At 42.7% G+C, this 19,569-nt stretch overlaps 1 protein-coding gene across 1 annotated transcript in view; it reads right to left on the bottom strand.

Annotated features, from left to right (window-relative positions):
• LOC120050827 overlaps positions 1–19,569 on the bottom strand; it is a 91,662-nt gene that overhangs the window by 66,731 nt on the left and 5,362 nt on the right. Inside the window, exons 2-4 of the mRNA XM_038997356.1 lie at positions 14,022–14,309; positions 13,186–13,452; positions 12,569–12,835 (exon numbers count right to left, since the gene is read on the bottom strand). Coding sequence (XP_038853284.1) covers positions 12,569–12,835; positions 13,186–13,452; positions 14,022–14,309 — 822 coding nt within the window. The remainder of the gene's footprint in view (positions 1–12,568; positions 12,836–13,185; positions 13,453–14,021; positions 14,310–19,569) is intronic.

Genomic DNA, 19,569 nt, shown 5'->3' with positions numbered 1-19,569 from the left:
AGCCTTTAAGATTTACTGAATAAAAATATAAACACAACATGTAAATTGTGGGTCCCATGTTTCATGAGCTGAAGTAAAAGATCCCAGAAATGTTCCATATGCAAAAAGAAAAATGCACAAATTTGTTTACATCCCTGCTAGTAAACATTTCTCCTTTGCCAGGATACAGTTCATTTGGAAAGTATTCAGACCCCTTGGCTTTCTCAGCATTTTGTTACATTAGTCTTATTCTAAAATGGATTCAATAGTTTTCCCCCTCATCAATCTACACACAATACCCCATAATGACAAAGCAAAAACAGGTGTTAATTTTTTTCCAAAATGTACTAATAAATCAAAAATGTTAATATAACATTTACACCTTTTACTCAGTACTTTGTTGAAGCACATTTGGCTGCAATTACAGCCTCGTGTTCTCTTGGGTATGACGCTACAAGCTTGGCACACTTGTATTTGGGGAGTTTCTCCCATTCCTCTCTGCAGATCCTCTCAAGCTCGGTCGGGTTGTATGGGGAGCATCGCTGCACAGCTATTTTCAGGACTCTCCAGAGATGTTCAATCGGGTTCAAGTCCGGGCTCTGACTGGGCCACTCAAGGACATTCAGAGACTTGTCCCGAAGCCACTCCTGCGTTGTCTTGGCTGTGTGCTTAGGGTCGCTGTCCTGTTGGAAGGTGAACGTCCGCCCCATTCTGAGCGCTCTGGAGCAGATTTTCATCAAGGATCTCTCTGTACTTTGCTCCGTTCATCTTTCCCTCAATCCTGACTAGTCTCCCAGTCCCTGCCGCTGAAAAACATCCCCACAGCACGATGCTGCCACCACGCTTCACCGTAGGGATGGTGCCAGGTTTCCTCCAGACATGAAGCTTGGCATTCAGGCCAAAGAGTTCAATCTTGGTTTCATCAGACCAGGGTCCTTCAGGTGCCTTTTGCAAAACTTCAAGCGGGCTGTCATGTGCCTTTTACTGAGGAGTGGCTTCTGTCTGGCCACTCTACCATAAAGGCCTGATTGGTGGAGTGCTGCAGAGATGGTTGTCCTGCTGGAAGGTTCTCCCATCTCCACAGAGGAACTCTGGGAGATTCCGGTTCTTGGTCACCTCCCTGACCAAGGCCCTTCTCCCCCGATTGCCCAGTTTGGCCAGGCGTCCAGCTCTAGGAAGTCTTGCTGGATCCAATTTTTTTCAAATAAGAACGATGGAGGCCACTGTGTTCTTGGGGACCTTCAATGCTGCAGAAATGTTTTGGTACCCTTCCCCAGATCTGTGCCTCGACACAATCCTGTCTCGGGGCTCTACGGGCAATTCCTTTGACCTCATGGCTTGGTTTTGGTTCTAACATGCACTGTAAACTGTGGGACCTTATATATACACAGGTGTGTGCCTTTCCAAATCATGTCCAATAAATGTAATTTTCCACAGGTGGACTCCAATCAAGTTATAGAAACATTTTAAGGATGATCAATGAAAACGGGATGCACCTGACCTCAATTTCGAGTCTCATAACAAAGGTTCTGAATACTTATGTAAATAAAGGTATTTTTGTTTTTTATTTTTTATAAATTTTCCAAAAAATCTATAAACCTGTTCTCGTTTTGTCATTATGGGGTATTGTGTGTAGATTGATGAGAAAAAATGAATTTAAACCATTTTAGAATAAGGCTGTAATGTAAGAATAAGTGGAAAAGGTCAAAGGGTCTGAATACTTTACAAATACACTGTAATCTATCCACCTGAAAGGTGTGGCATATCAAGAAGTTGATTAAACAGCATGATCATTACACAAGTGTACCTTGTGCTGGGGACAATAAAAGGCCACTCTGGCCTCCCGGGTGGCGCAGTGGTCTAGGGCACTGCATCGCAGTGCTAGCTGCGCCACCAGAGTCTCTGGGTTCGCGCCCAGGCTCTGTCGCAGCCGGCCGCGACCGGGAGGTCCGTGGGGCGACGCACAATTGGCCTAGCGTCGTCCGGGTTAGGGAGGGTTTGGCCGGTAGGGATATCCTTGTCTCATCGCGCTCCAGCGACTCCTGTGGCAGGCCGGGCGCAGTGCGCGCTAACCAAGGGGGCCAGGTGCACGGTGTTTCCTCCGACACATTGGTGCGGCTGGCTTCCGGGTTGGAGGCGCGCTGTGTTAAGAAGCAGTGCGGCTTGGTTGGGTTGTGCTTCGGAGGACGCATGGCTTTCGACCTTCGTCTCTCCCGAGCCCGTACGGGAGTTGTAGCGATGAGACAAGATAGTAATTACTAGCGATTGGATACCACGAAAATTGGGGAGAAAAGGGGATAAAATAAATTTAAAAAAATATATATATTAAAAAAAAGGCCACTCTAAAATGTGCAGCTTTGAGGTGCAAATGGCATGCTGACTGCAGGAATGTCCAACTGAGCTGTTGCCAGAGAATTGAATGTTAATTTCTCTGCCATAAGTCGCCTGCAACGTCGTTTTAAAGAATTTGGCAGTATGTCCAACCGGCTTCATTACCGCAGACTGTGTAACCACGCCAGCCCATGACTTCCACATCTGGCTTCTTCACATGCGGGATCGTCTGAGACCAGCCACACAGACCGCTGATTAACCTCACTAGGGTAGGGGGCACTATTTTCACCTCCGGATGAAAAGCGTGCCCAAAGTAAACTGCCTGTTACTCAGGCCCAGAAGCTAGGATATACATATAATAGTATTTGGATAGAAAACACTCTAAAGTTTCCAAAACTGTTAAAATAATGTCTGTGAGTATAACAGAACTGATATGGCAGGCAAAACCTGAGAAAAATCCATCCAGGAAGTGTTTGTAGTTTTATATTGAATGCCTATACAGTATCCCATGACTTAGGACTCAAATTGCACTTCCTATGGCTTCCACTAGATGTCAACAGTCTTTAGAAATTGTTTCAGGCTTCTATTCTGAAAAATGAGGGAGTAAGACCACTGAGTGAGTGGACCCTGGAAAGTCCTCAGATCTGTTTTCTGCGTGCGACTGAGAGTGCGCCTTTCTTGTTTTTCTTTTATATTGACGAAGCTATTGTCCGGTTGAAATATGATTGATTATTATGACTGAAAACAACCTGAGGATTGATTATAAACATCGTTTGACATGTTTCTACGAACTTTACTGACACTATTTGGATTTTTCGTCTGCCTGTTGTGACTGCCTTTGAGCCATTGGATTACTGAACAAAACGCGCCAACAAAACGGAGGTTTTTGGATATAAAGAGGGACTTTATCGAACAAAACAAACATTTATTGTTTAACTGGGAGTCTTGTGAGTGCAACCATATGAAGATCATCAAAGGTAAGTGATTCATTTTATTGCTATTGCTGACTTTCGTGACTAATCTACTTGGCTGGTAACTGTATGTAATGTTTTGTGTGCTGGGCGCTGTCCTCAGATAATCGCATGGTATGCTTTCGCCGTAAAGCCTTTTTGAAATCTGACACAGCGGCTGGATTAACAAGAAGTTAAGCTTTAATTTTATGTATAACATCTATTTTCAAGAATGTTAAATATTTGAATTGAGTATTTTTGAATTTTGCGCTCTGCAATTTCACTGGATGTTGGCCAGGTGGGACGCTACCGTCCCAAGTACCCTAGAAAGGTTAAACTTGATTTCTGTCTGTAATAAAGCCTTTTTGTGTCGAAATATCATTCTGATTGGCTGGGCCTGGCTCCCCAGTAGGTGGGCCTATGCCCTCCCATGCCCACCCATGGCTGCGCCCCTACCCAGTCATGTGAATTGCATAGATAAGGGCCTACTGAATTTTATTCAATTGAATGATTTCCTTATATGAACTGAAACTCAGTAAAATCGTTGAAATTGTTGCATGTTGCATTTATATATTTTTTCAGTATATTTAGCTTTTAAGAATCAGTATGTTACAGGAATCAACTCATCCGTGACAAATATGTCTTGAGTGTATTGTAACCGCCAGAGCACTCTGTTACCGGGTAAACTGTCCACTTAAGTTTCATACACACCTTCTTTCCCCTGCACCTTTTCAGCTTTATCTGCGTTGAATTTCCCTGTTTTGGACACACACAACACACACACACACACACATACACAACACACACACACGTGTGAGTAAAGGTCCCTAATTGAGTTAAAACAGATTTCTGGCAATGGCCATTAGTGGAACCGTAACCTCTGCAGAATCACATAGAAGGTAAACATCATCCACAGCCTCTGTCCTACGGCATCAAATGCTACTTAAAGAAGTTACTTCTGCTTTATACAGTCTTAAATTAACTGGATTACTTGCCTTGTTCTGGCTGGACTACATCACTGCCTTTAGCTGAGGAGGAGAAGACAAGAGAAAAGTTTAGTTTAGCATTCTGATAACAAATAAGTATATGGTCTGTGTGTGTTCACTTCTGGATGACAATGAAAAGGATGCTAAGTGGTAGAATTCCAGTCGAATGACACTGTCTTACCATCAAGTGTCATTGACTTAAACAGCGACTTGATATTTAAAGTAATTAACAGAATTAAAACGGTAATTAATTAAAACGGTAATTAATAAAACGGTAATCAATGTATGTTCTCGTAATATTCTGAGATATGCAGATGAGCATCTATGCTACTTCTGCTTCATGATGTCTTAAATTAGCTGGATGACTTGTCTGTGGTTTGGTTGTTTCCATCCCTGGCTTTAACTGAAACAACCAAACCGGTACAGGTAGGCATAGTGGAGCTCCATGGTGCTGAATGGACAGCTCCTCGGTACAGGTAGGCATAGTGGAGCTCCATGGTGCTGAATGGACAGCTCCTCAGTACAGTTAGGCATAGTGGAGCTCCATGGTGCTGAATGGACAGCTCCTCGGTACAGGTAGGCATAGTGGAGCTCCATGGTGCTGAATGGACAGCTCCTCAGTACAGTTAGGCATAGTTGAGCTCCATGATGCTGAATGGACAGCTCCTCGGGAACAGGTAGGTATACTGTAGTGGAGCTCCGTTGCGTGGTGCTGAATGGACAGCTCCTCTGTCTAGTAGACAGCTATATAATTCTACATATTTAATGATGAGTGTGTGTGACATTTGGTGTGGGGTTCTTTTATGTTTTTAATTTGTACACTTGGTTTGTAAACCATCTATCAACGATGGTTTTACAGTGGTGAGGTGTTGGACTGATCTTGTTGATCGTGTACATACCCGCTACAAACGGACTAAATGATGAAAACGCTGCTAGCAGCGGAATCCAATACAGCAAAGAGTTTCTACTACAACGCAACTAAAACACGATGGATATCCCAATGGCCCATCTAATCCCTGATTTTCTGCGAGAGGATTACAAACCCAAATGCGAATGTGGAAAACTCGGGGAATCAGACACCCCCTCTCTTACCCACCACCTTGCTGATCAATGCCCAGTAACTGAGGGGGAAAGCGGATGAGCTGTCAACGACTGCGCTTTCAACACGAATACCGGGAGGCCTGTTTGTTGGCGTTTACTGAGACTTGGCTGGATGACAGAGTCCCGGACAGGGAAGTGGAGCCGGCCGGCATCACACTGGTCAGAGCAGACCGTGATCTGACCGTCACAGTGAAACATCACGGCGGGTCGTCTGCCTGCTTGTCAAGGACCAGTGGTGTAAATCAATACTGGTAAGAGAGAGACTCCGTACCCCCGACATTGAACTGCTTCTGTGTCACTGTGACCCTACTATCTGCCCTGTGGGTTCCCCCAATTGTTTGTTACCGTTGTGTACATTCAACCAAAAGCTAATATAACAAAAGCATCAGAGATGATTCATAATCTGTCACAGCAACTGGAATCCATCTCCCCCGACGCACCCACATTTATTTCAGGGGATTTTAACAACTGTATTTTGCATAATGTCCTGGTCACATACCATCAGTATATGAAATGTCACACTAGAAAAAAATAAAGACTTGATTTGTGCTCTGGGACAATAAATGCTTTCTCTGCCACCACCAGACCTCCCCTGGGGACATCAGACCACAATAATGTCTACCTCCGTCCAACCTACTGAGGGAGAAACCTACAGTTAAAACTGTCCACATCTGGAACGACAATAGTATCACTCGTCTCCAAGGGTGTTTTGACTGTACTATGTGGGAGGTACGAGGACAGCAGCTCTGATCTTGATGAACTCACAGGTGTTGTTTCAGACTATGAACTTCTGTGTTGAGTCAGTTGTACCTACTAACACCTGTAAATTCTTCCCTAACAATAAGCCTTGGGTATCAAAATATCTAAAATCACTACTTAATGGGAATTAAGTTTATGCGGAGGGTAATAGACAGGCTTTAAGAGATGTACAACATGAGATCAAAAGACAGATACTGGTGGACAAGGAGGCATACAAGCAAAGGGTGGAGAGAACCCTCTCCTCAGATAACTCAAGGGTGGCCTGCCAAGGGATTAAATCCATGGCTAGTGCCCTCCATATAGGCAGGGGAAAAACAATGCTGAGCTTGGGAGACATGAGGGCCAGAACATGGCTAATGAACTGGATGTTTTCTTCTCAAGATTTGAATCTGACGACTTTGTTTTCAGAGGTAAAACAAATAGAAGCATCATTATAAATGTTTGAGAGGGTTGTTGTTAAACAGGCTGATGTTGTGAAGTTGTTCCTGGATGTAACTCACACTAAAGACAAGGCAAAATAACTGGACATGTGTTAAAGCACTGGGCGGAACAATTGGCTGGTGTTTTTACAGGCATTTTCCAATCCTCGCTCGACCAGCAACACATCTAATCCCTCTGTGCTGAACGACTACCTCCATGTTGCCTTGACATCCTTAGTAATGAAATGCTCTGAGAAAATTGTGAAGTCATTCTCCGCACCACCGAGAAGCTCCTCGACCCATTTCAGTTTGCCTATCAGCCCAGCAGAGGAGTTGATGATGCCATTCTCAATCTCCTCAACATAGTCTATAGACATCTAGAGGGTGCCAAATCCCCTGTCAGGGTTTTGTTTGTTGACTTTTCTTCTGTTTTCGACACAATCCAGCCTTACATTCTGTCACAGAGACTCATTAGGGAATTCTCCTTAGATGGGGGGCTGGTTTTGTGGCTGTTGGACTTCCTGAGCCAGAGGTCACAGTGTGTCAAAGTAGGTCCCCACGTGTGGGACATACACACCACCAACAGAGGCTCTCCTCAGGGATGTGTTTTGTCACCCCTCCTGTACATCTTATACAATAATAGTTGTACAAGTTCCCATCCTGACAGACACCTCGATAAGTTCTCTGATGACACTGCCTTGATCAGCCTGTTGCATGATAACGAGGAACAACATGGCCCGGTCCTTTGTAGAGTGGTGTGACGAATTACACTTGGTCCTCAATACCATGGACTTCAGGAAGCATACAACACCTACCTCTGCAACATCTATCACAGGTCAGAACATAGAGATTGTAGAGGAAAACAATATATGGGTGTCCTCTTGGACAATAAGCTTCAGTGGAGTAAATGTACAGAGACCTGATCTACAAAAAGAGTCAACAGAGACTGTACTTTCTCAAAATCTGGGATCTTTTAATGTAGACTTTACTATACTGACTCTGTTTTACAAATCTTTCACTCTGAGTATTTTAACTTTTTGTATTGTTTGTTGGTTTGGCAATGCCACTGTCAGCCAGAGAAATTTGCTGAGAAGGATTATCACCACAACAAGCAAGGTACTTGGCGTCACACAGACAGGCCTGAATGAGATTTTTAAGGTCAGGGCCCTCCGCAAGGCAGCAAATTATTTTAGACCCAAGCCAACCCCTGTAGCCACACTTTGAACTAGCCCCCTCTGGGTGCAGGTATAGGGCACCCCTCGGCAGGAAAAACACAACTAGACAATAATTTGTGCCAGGTGTGATATCCCTCCTAAATAGCTTGGGCTAATGTTCCTATCGACCCAGTAAGGCCAGCAGGCTAGTCTCTTTTTATTGGTATGTAACTTATGAAAGTTGTATTGTCAATTTGTTTTGTATTTAAACGCCACTTTAAACATGTACATGACACTGCGACAACATGTCCCCATGGGGACAGTAATGTCAGTAAAGTAGGTACTGCAGGAATTTGTTCCAACCAGGCACCACACCAGACCAACTGAGCTAATTGATCAGTTCAGTGATTGCCTCAATTCAACACACCTGGTCTTCTAGGTGGTTAAATCAAAAACATGAAGTGCCTGTGGCCCTCCAGGACCAGGGTTGTCTACCCCTGCAGTAGATGAATACTGTAAGCTCTAAAAGACACAAAACCTGCAAAGGTCTTGAGACGTTCCACATCTCTAAACTGGTAACAGTCATATCAAACTAAACAACATGGAAACAGTTCTCAGAAATGAAAGCGTCCTGAATGACAACCATGGAGCAAATCAAACGGAGCAGAAGATTGTGAAATAACTGGCTTTTCAACAGTACAAACTAGCAAGGGATGACAGTGACAATCTTAATCCACAGTGTTACCTCTATTGGTGACATTTTGACATGAAAAATGCACAGATGTAAAGATAAACCAAAACCCAGCAGGTTATTTCAAATACTCATCACAAGTACATCATTTAGGCACCACACCAATCTCATTACAGCAGGGTAGCCTAGTGGTTAGAGCGTTGGGCTAGTAACCGAAAGGTTGCAAGTTCGAATCCCCAAGTTACAAATCTGTCATTCTGCGCCTGAACAAGGCAGTTAACCCACTGTAGGCTGTCATTGAAAATAAGAATTTGTTCTTAACTGACTTGCCTAGTTAAATAAAGGTAAAATAAATTTAAAGCAGATTCCAACTGCATAATACACATTTTATATTTGCCAGCCCACACACTAACTTTAAACTCACATTAGTAATCACCTTCTCATACTGTATGTAGACGTCACTAAAACATGTTCTTCAAATAAATGTCACCAATAATAATATGAGAAACACATTTCTGGCAACATCTCCACATATGTGCATTGTCAAAATGTCCCCATAGAAGTACCATGTAAAAGGTGTGTTAGTGTTACTACCTGTGTTAGTGGGATTGTTATTCTTCTGATTCATGGAGTAATCTCTAGAAGACTTCTCTCCTACAGTGCTGTAAACTGTATCCATGGCAACCCCAGAGAGAACCCCTGAAGCTCCAAGGTTGGTGACCTGAACATCCCCTACAGTGTGATAAACAGTATCCGGGGCAACAGAATTCTAATTGTTTCCCTGCATCCCCTGTAAAGTTACACCATCCATCAACATTGGTTTACAACAAATAGAGTAGAAGAGGTTCCTTGAATTTAGGAGGTATTTGCCCTTTAAAGTTTGCATAAGGTTATGATGAGAAAACATATTCTGGGTTGTGGGATTACATCTGCGAACTCACACACTCTCTGTCATAGCGCATGGAAGTATGTGTATATAGTACAGTACATGAATAATGTTGTTTGTATTACTTTGGGGACCCTGTTAGCAGGTTGAATATGGACCAGTCTAGTTAAGGTAACACTTACCAAACATTCCAACAAAATACTTTCTCAAAAAGTCAATCCAGGTGTTTTGGGGATATCCTGAGATAAAAAAATACAAAAATGTAAGACATTATTAACATTTTCATTCAAATGGTTTTGTTTTCACTGGAATCGGAATGTTCTACCATTTTTGGGAAGAAGAGAAGGAAGAGACAGAGAATTATCCTACCTGTCTTTTTCTTCCACACCAAAAGTCCTGAGGAGTAAAAAAATAAATATTTTATTTTCATCCATGGTTCTGTATCTTATGTATTAGGTTTAACAGAGTGAGAAATAACCCTTCTTAAAGTACAAGTCTGTGTATTAACCATTCTGTCAAATATTGAGTGTGACTTCACCCACATTTACATGTTTAAGCAGCAATAAGAAGACATCATTTCTGAGAGCACCAATAAACAACCTGCATACAGTACCTGCACCAGGCCGACTTCAAATCAATGTGAAAGTAACCAGTGAATTAAACAGATGACGACGAATGCAAACTATGCTCGATAAATTCTACACATGCGTTGAAATAAAAGCCATACATCAAAGGACTTACTAAGGCTTACAATCGACAAGGATGCATGAAGACAAAAAAAACTAAAAGAATTACGAAAATCACTAAATATACACATGCTTTTTTAAAAGGAACCTAAGGCTGCGTCAGTGATTCAGCATCGCCTCAGGACAGCGCCTCAGGACAGGTAGGCATAGTGGAGCTCCGTGGCCTGGTGCTGAATGGACAGCGCCTCTGTCTAGTAGACAGCTATATCAGGATTTAGTTTGTGGGCAGTTAGACATTTTTTGGGCATGGTTAGGTAGCCTACAATGCGTATATGAAAATCATAACTGACACGCAGAACTTTAGAAATGGTAGGAATAACTGTAAATAGGCTCTCCAGATGAAAAAGGTTGCCGACCCCCTAGACTATAGTCACCTTTGTCGAACGGCGCATACAGTGTAGATCTATAATGACTTCCCACCAACGGTCTTTGTAGAAATTGGGAAGAGCACAAGACAATGTTGGTGGGAAGTCATTAGTGTCTTCAACAACACAGGAGGAGAGCACACGAACAGACTAAAAAACATAAGTAGCCTAGCTTTCTAAAACAAACAGGACATGTATTTTGGGGAAGTTGTTTCAGTTGTGTTTAGTTTTATAATAATACATGAAACCAAAATGGCACTCACCTACTGGGCCGAATGAATGAAGATATCAATTAGGCTACAGCTATCACAACCTATATTTTAATAGCTATAAAATAGCTTTTGGTTTCAAATGGTCACCAAAAAGGAGGACTCCACCACCTCCCAATTCCCTGGCTATCAGATTACAACAAGGCTTGCAAGGCTGAGTTAAAATGCTGACATCAAATTCAAAGTAATCGGTGACCAGCCTAAACTGCTGACCGGCAAAACAAACTGTCACTCTCTGTTCTCTGCTTTCTAAAAGTGAAAGAAGAGGCACCATGCTGGCAGCTCCAAGCCATGCCAATGATTTTAGTCTACTTTTTTAGTCTACTTTAAATGATTGTTCTTGAGTGACTGCCAGACCCTGCTATACCCAATGGAAACCCCCAGGGTTAGGAGTGACTGATTACATGTAACCTACCCAACCATGGAAACCCCATATTTATTATGGTAAAGCCACACACAGCCAAAATTAACCATCCTTTTATGGACCTGCAGATAGGCCTTATGCACAGTCACATATTACAGTGGATGGTCGATATGGTATCAAAAATGTAGCATACTGGTGCGACTAGGGGAGAATAACAATGGCATACTCCTTGCATCCTCTCTCCTACTTCTCAAAACACATTGGATGAGAAAGCCAGAGGTCCCCCCCCTCTGACGTTCTCCTCCAATAGGTTTTGAGAAGGAAGCGAGAGGATGCAAGGAGCAAACAATTCCGATTCTACCCATTACTTATTATTAGCAGTTTTCTAACATGATGTTTTATTGACTTGTGTTGTTATGTACTTCAAGTGCGCTTCGATGGTGGGAAGTATTTCCATAAAGTTCAGCTTTCCCAAACTTTAGTCCCGCCCTGTTCACAACCCTCGTCCATGCTACCAACTGTCCCCCACACACTTTGCTTCTCTTCCACTGGAAATGAATGGCTTTCCGTGGTTTCATCACCCATATCGTCTTCAGAGAGGCACTGTGAGCCTTTTCTTTAAAGTCATGTTTGTAGTTTGTTTGTAACAACAGTTGTATAGTATGTTGACTGTGGCTATGTCTTCATATGTTTAGGTTAACACAAAGTAATTACCATCCTTTTTGCTGATTAATTCAGATTAGACTAATCCATACTGTGCACTGTCCAAATTGGTGCCTCCCTGTGACACATTATGAAGACTGTGCCCTACAGCAGGTGGTGCATCTAACCCCTTGTCTTGACTGTAACAGTAGCCTGAACAGTACTGTAAATACAGGTAGAACAGGTATCCCCTTCAGGGGGTATAGCTCACTGATGTTGCTGCTGTTATGTCAATCTGTGATTCAGAACTATGTACAGTGCTCTGTTACTATAGATGTGCTGTTCTTACCTGTTATGACAGCAAATGCTACAATGAGACAGACAACCAGAGCAACAACAGCACCGATACTGGAAGGCTCTGAAATGAAAACACATTTTGTATTGATACTTTGACAGGAGTTGATCAGGAATTCAACATAGTGCAGCACTCAAAATGTCCTACAACACTAGCAGTGTGTCACGACTTCCGCCGAAGTTGGTCCCTCTCCTTGTTCGGGCGGCGTTCGACGGTCGACGTCACCGGCTTTCTAGTCGCCACCGATCCATGTTTCATTTCCGTTTGGTTTTGTCTTCATTATACACACCTGATTTCTATTCCATTAATTATGTACCTTATTTAACCCTCTGGCTTCCCTCTCTGTTTTGTGCGTTATTGTTTGTCATGTGGGTTCTTGTTGTTCGTGCTTTTGTTGATTGTATACGTTCCTTGTTGGAATCTTACCTTTGATTGAGTAAATCTTGGATTATTACTCAGAACTGTGTCCTGCGCCTGACTCTGCATTTATTGAATTTTACCAACGGCCTCACACAGTGTTACTAACATATCAATACATAAGACTGTAACACACTTATGAGTGTCCACTCACCTGGACCAAACACCTCTCCAACTGGCTCACTGACTTCCTCACTAACAGCATTCTTCAGCTTGCAGATGTACTTGTAGCCATTGTTTGATTTGCCAGTGTCGCTCTTAGAGACATTCCTCTGTTTGTATAAGACCTCCCATGCTCTCTCTCCCACTTTCCAGCTGTAGGTGACTGGTTCAGCATCAGTGGTGTCACCCTCACAGGTCAGAGTGCAGGAGGTTTTGTCTGGGTTACAGGAAGAAGTGATTGTGGGTTTGGGGACTGCCTCTGTAAATAGAGGAAAGAAACAGGAATCATTTGGGAAAATGTTTGTGAGGCACTGCAATACATAACCTGCTGTTTCTACATGACCACACACTAGCAGTGTTACTGACATATCAATACATAAGATTGTAACACACTTATGAGGCGGCAGGGTAGCATGGCGGTTAGAGTGTTGGACTAGGAACTGAAAGGTTGCAAGGTCGAATCCCTGAGCTGACAAGGTAAAAATCTGTCGTTCTGCCCCTGAACAAGGCAGTTAACCCACTGTTCCTAGGCTGTCATTGAAAATAAGAATTTGTTCTTAACTGACTTGCCTAGTTAAATAAAGGTTAAATATATGAGTGTCCACTCACCTGGACCAAACACCTCTCCAACTGGCTCACTGACTTCCTCACTAACAGCATTCTTCAGCTTGCAGATGTACTTGTACCCATTGTTTGATTTGCCACTGTCGCTCTTAGAAACACTTAGCTGTTTGTCTACAACCTCCCACGCCCCCTCCCCCACTTTCCAGCTGTAGGTGACTGGTTCAGCATCAGTGGTGTTGCCTTCACAGGTCAGAGTGCAGGAGGTTTGGTTGGCGTTACAGGAAGAAGTGATTGTGGGTTTGGGGACTGCCTCTGTAAATAGAGGAAAGAAACAGGAATCATTTGGGAAAATGTTTGTGAGGCACTACAATACATAACCTGCTGTTTCTACATAACCTGCTGTTTCTACATAACCTGCTGTTTCTACATAACCTGCTGTTTCTACATAACCTGCTGTTTCTACATGACCTGCTGTTTCTACATAACCTGCTGTTTCTACATAACCTGCTGTTTCTACATGACCTGCTGTTTCTACATAACCTGCTGTTTCTACATAACCTGCTGTTTCTACATAACCTGCTGTTTCTACATAACCTGCTGTTTCTACATGACCTGCTGTTTCTACATAACCTGCTGTTTCTACATAACCTGCTGTTTCTATATAACCTGCTGTTTCTACATAACCTGCTGTTTCTACATAACCTGCTGTTTCTACATGACCTGCTGTTTCTACATAACCTGCTGTTTCTACATAACCTGCTGTTTCTACATAACCTGCTGTTTCTACATGACCACACACACACACACACACACACACACACACACACACACACACACACACACACACACACACACACACACACACACATAGAAACACTTACTGATAACAGATCGTTTATATGTCTTGTCAAGCAGTTTGCTGTTAAACTCCACAGAATAAACTCCACTGTCTGTTTTCATCAATCCACTGATTCTCAGCTCTCCAGTAGTCTGGTCCAGGGTTGTACGCTCTTTGAAGGCAGCATAGATGTCCAGACTACCAAAATCCTTGTCCCACTCTGCCACCTTGTTCTTCCCATGCTTCCATAGGATGCTTGTGATGAAGTCAGGCACTGTGGATTTCTCCGGTGTCAACACCAGCTCACCTCCCACTTTATGATAAAGATCCTCTGGAGAAGCAGACATTTCATACATGTATCAGAGTATCAATGTATCCAGGGTAATACATTAAGGTTAGGGTATAAATATGTAGTTCTAACCCTATTGGCATTGAACTGACATTATTATCAACCTTTACTGTTTATATCTAGAATTCTGCTTGCTGGGTGTATCTGGTCTATGTAGTCTGGCCACGTTGACTAGTATGTCCCCCTCACCACCACCACTGGGGTGGAAATGTATCTAGACTACACTACAGACTAAAGTCTTTGTCTACACCCTGTTCACTATCATATCACTAGCTAGGTTTCCATCCAATCTGCGACATATTTTCATGATATTATTCTAAAATCTGCATAAAACAATAATCACATTTTCCCACCAGAGATATGTTTCCATCAGACTGACTTTTTGCTGATAAAAGTCTTTGAGTGATGAGGTAGTGTACATAGCCCTCCATACCTCTCTGATTCAGAGGGGTTGGGTTAAATACGGAAGACACATTTCAGTTGAATACATTCAGTTGTACAACTGACTAGGTATCCCCCTTTCCTTTCACTTTACATTAAAATAACTGTTGCAGATCAATTCCCATGTACCAAATGAAAAATACAAATTTAAATGGGTTCCATCGCATTTTCAACTATACTGATGGTTTGTCACAAATTGCTACGTTATATAGACTGTTGTGTTATATCGACTATTGTGTGTTATATAGACTGTTGTGCGGTATAAAGACTGTTGCGGTATAAAGACTGTTGCGGTATAAAGACTGCTGTCTGTTGTGTTATATAGACTGCTGTGTTATATAGACTGTTGTGTTATATAGACTGTTGTGTTATATAGACTGTTGTGTTATATAGACTGCTCTGTTATATAGACTGCTGTGGGTTATATTTTTTATATTATTTCACCTTTATTTAACCAGGTAGGCCAGTTGAAAACAAGTTCTCATTTACAACTGCGACCTGGCCAAGATAAAGCAAAGCAGTGCGAAAAAAATCTACAACACAGAGTTACACATGGAATAAACAAACGTACAGTCAATAACACAATAGAAAAATCTGTATACAGTGTGTGCAAATAAAGCATGGAGGTAAGGCAATAAATAGGCCAATAGTGGCGAAGTAATTACAATTTATCAATTTACACTGGAGTGATAGATGTGCAGATGAGGATGTGCAAGTAGAAATACTGGTGTGCAAAAGAGCAGAAAAATAAAAACAAATATGGGGATGAGATAGGTAGTTTGTTGGATGGGCTATTTACAGATGGGCTGTGTACAGCTGCAGCGATCGGTAAGCTGCTCTGACAGCTGACGCTTAAAGTTAGTGAGGGAGATATAAGTCTCCAACTTCATTGATTTTTGCAATTCGTTCCAGTCATAGGCAGCAGAGAACTGGAAGGAAAGGCGGCCAAAGTAGGTGTTGGCTTTGGGGATGACCAGTGAAATATACAGTGGGGAGAACAAGTATTTGATAGACTGCCGATTTTGCAGGTTTTCCTACTTACAAAGCATGTAGATGTCTGTAATTTTTATCATAGGTACACTTCAACTGTGAGAGACGGAATCTAAAACAAAAATCCAGAAAAATCACATTGTATGATTTTTAAGTAATTAATTTGCATTTTATTGCATGACATAATTATTTGATACTGCAGTGTGAAAAGCAGAACTTAATATTTGGTACAGAAACCTTTGTTTGCAATTACAGAGATCATACGTTTCCTGTAGTTCTTAACCAGGTTTGCACACACTGCAGCAGGGATGTTGGCCCACTCCTCCATACAGACCTTCTCCAGATCCTTCAGGTTTCGGGGATGTCGCTGGGCAATACGGACTTTCAGCTCCCTCCAAAGATTTTCTATTGGGTTCCGGTCTGGAGACTGGCTAGGCCACTCCAGGACCTTGAGATGCCTCTTACGGAGCCACTCCTTAGTTGCCCTGGCTGTGTGTTTCGGGTCGTTGTCATGCTGGAAGACCCAGCCACGACCCATCTTCAATGCTCTTACTGAGGGAAGGAGGTTGTTGGCCAAGATCTCGCGATACATGGCCCCATCCATCCTCCCCTCAATACGGTGCAGTCGTCCTGTCCCCTTTGCAGAAAAGCATCCCCAAAGAATGATGTTTCCACCTCCATGCTTCACGGTTGGGATGGTGTTCTTGGGGTTGTACTCATCCTTCTTCTTCCTCCAAACACAGCGAGTGGAGTTTAGACCAAAAACTCAATTTCTCTCTCATCAGACCACATGACCTTCTCCCATTCCTCCTCTGGATCATCCAGATGGTCATTGGCAAACTTCAGACGGGCCTGGACATGCGTTGGCTTGAGCAGGGGGACCTTGCGTGCACTGCAGGATTTTAATCCATGACGGCGTAGTGTGTTACTAATGGTTTTCTTTGAGACTGTGGTCCCAGCTCTCTTCAGGTCATTGACCAGGTCCTGCCGTGTAGTTCTGGGCTGATCCCTCACCTTCCTCATGATCATTGATGCCCCACGAGGTGAGATCTTGCATGGAGCCCCAGACCGAGGGTGATTGACCGTCATCTTGAACTTCTTCCATTTTCTAATAATTGCGCCAACAGTTGTTGCCTTCTCAACAAGCTGCTTGCCTATTGTCCTGTAGCCCATCCCAGCCTTGTGCAGGTCTACAATTTTATCCCTGATGTCCTTACACAGCTCTCTGGTCTTGGCCATTGTGGAGAGGTTGGAGTCTGTTTGATTGAGTGTGTGGACAGGTGTCTTTTATACAGGTAACGGGGTTCAAACAGGTGCAGTTAATACAGGTAATGAGTGGAGAACAGGAGGGCTTCTTAAAGAAAAACGAACAGGTCTGTGAGAGACGGAATTCTTACTGGTTGGTAGGTGATCAAATACTTATGTCATGCAATAAAATGCTAATTAATTACTTAAAAATCATACAATGTGATTTTCTGGATTTTTGTTTTAGATTCCATCTCTCACAGTTGAAGTGTACCTATGATAAAAAATTACAGACATCTACATGCTTTGTAAGTAAGAAAACCTGCAAAATCGGCAGTGTATCAAATACTTGTTCTCCCCACTGTACGTGCTGAAGCACGTGCTACGGGTGGGTGCTGCTATGGTGAGCAGTGAGCTGAGATAAGGCAGAGCTTTACCTAGCAAAGACCTATAGATGACCTGGAGCCAGTGGGTTTGGCAACGAATATGTAGCGAGGACCAGCCAACGAGAGCATAGAGGTCGCAGTGGTGGGTAATATATGGGGCTTTGGTGACAAAACGGATTGCACTGTGATAGACTGCATCCAATTTGCTGAGTAGAGTGTTGGAGGCTATTTTGTAAATTACATCGCCAAAGTCAAGGATAAGTAGGATAGTCAGTTTTACGAGGGTATGTTTGGCAGCATGAGTGAAGGAGGCTTTGTTGCGAAATAGGAAGCAAATTCTAGATTTAACTTTGGATTGGAGATGCTTAATGTGAGTCTGGAAGGAGAGTTTACAGTCTTTTTATTTATTTATTTTACCTTTATTTAACTAGGCAAGTCGGTTAAGAACAAATTCTTATTTTTCAATGATGGCCTAGGAACAGTGGGTTAACTGCCTTGTTCAGGTGCAGAACGACAGCCAGACACCTAGGTATTTATAGTTGTCCACATATTCTAAGTTAGAACCGTCCAAAGTAGTGATGCTAGTCGGGCGGGCAGGTGCGGGCAGCGATCGGTTGAAGAGCATGCATTTCATTTTACTTGCATTTAAGAGCAGTTGGAGGCCACGGAAGGAGTGTTGTATGGATTTGAAGCTCGTTTGGAGGTTTGTTAACAGTGTCCAAAGAAGGGCCAGATGTATACAGAATGGTGTCGTCTGCGTAGAGGTGGATCAAAGAATCACCCGCAGCAAGAGCAACATCATTGATATATTCAGAGAAAAGAGTTGCTGCGAGGGGTGCAGAGCTGTTGACCAGGGTTGGGGTAGCCAGGTGGAAAGCATGGCCAGCCGTAGAGAAATGCTTATTAAAATTCTCGATTATCGTGGATTTATCAGTGGTGACGGTGTTTCCTAGTTTCAGTGCAGTGGGCAGCTGGGAGGAGGTACTCTTATTCTCCATGGACTTTACAGTGTCCCAGAACCTTGTGGAATTAGTGCTGCAGGATGCAAATTTCTGTTATAGACTGCTGTGCTTTATAGACTGCTATGTTATATAGACTGCTGTGCATTATATAGACTGCTGCGTTACATAGACTGCTGCGTTACATAGACTGTTGTGCGTTATATAGACTGTTGTGCGTTATATAGACTGCTGCATTATATAGACCGCTGAATTATATAGGCTGTTATCTGTTGTGTTATATAGAGTAGACTGCTGCGTTATATAGACTGTTGCGTTATATAGACTGTTGCGTTATATAGACTGTATTATAGACTGTTGTGTTACATAGTAAATGTTCCCAAGTTGGTCTTGACACATGTGCTCTAGCAAACAGCTACAGTGGGGCTAAACTATCTACATTATGACATTATTATGGATAAGAGCGATTATTATTTTTATTAGTCAAACGGCAGCAAAGCATTGATCGTCATGTCACCAGAATAAGAATGTCAATATTTATTGGAAAGGAGAATCAAACTCATAACCTTGCACTTTCACCACCCTGTGAAGTTCATCATCATTTATTTCATCTGTAGCCTAATAAACTGCATACAATACCTTCCAGAGTCATAGTGGGAGGAACACACAACATATTATCACGTGACTCCAAGTTTACTTCCATATGATGGTTATTTTATCAATATTTGTGCATAAAGGAGGGAAGGTGTTATGGGGACCTGCCCTCCCTACCATACCTCCTTGCCTTCTCCTCTAAATAAAATATTGATCATTTATTTGACCGAGACGCACGCCGACAGAAAGAATCATCAATCTCAGACAAAGCGTCAGAGCGAGCGAAACAGCGCACCTCTGTTTCTGTATGTGTAGATCATGTATCTGATGCTGTCTGGACAAAAGGAGTAAGGCATGTCATACTTTTTCTGGACAGACAGTATCAGATACATGGGCTACATATAGTAAGACAAAGGGGCGCTGTTTCGCTCGCTAGTTTCAGCAGAGAGGAAGAGGCTGAGCAAGAGGGTTCACTCTCACCAAAATCTGTCCTGAATAAGCCCGCAGTCTCCCGACAATTCTTGCACATTCATTGTTATATTGTGTGAATTGTTTGCCCTTTTGACTTTTGATCTTGATCAATACCCCATTTAAAGGGAAAGGAAAGAGGGGCACTTAGTCAGTTGT

Source organism: Salvelinus namaycush, chromosome 7 (genome assembly GCF_016432855.1).
Source record: "Salvelinus namaycush isolate Seneca chromosome 7, SaNama_1.0, whole genome shotgun sequence".
NCBI classification, from domain to species: domain Eukaryota; kingdom Metazoa; phylum Chordata; class Actinopteri; order Salmoniformes; family Salmonidae; genus Salvelinus; species Salvelinus namaycush.
This window is presented reverse-complemented; position numbering and strand designations above follow the sequence as displayed.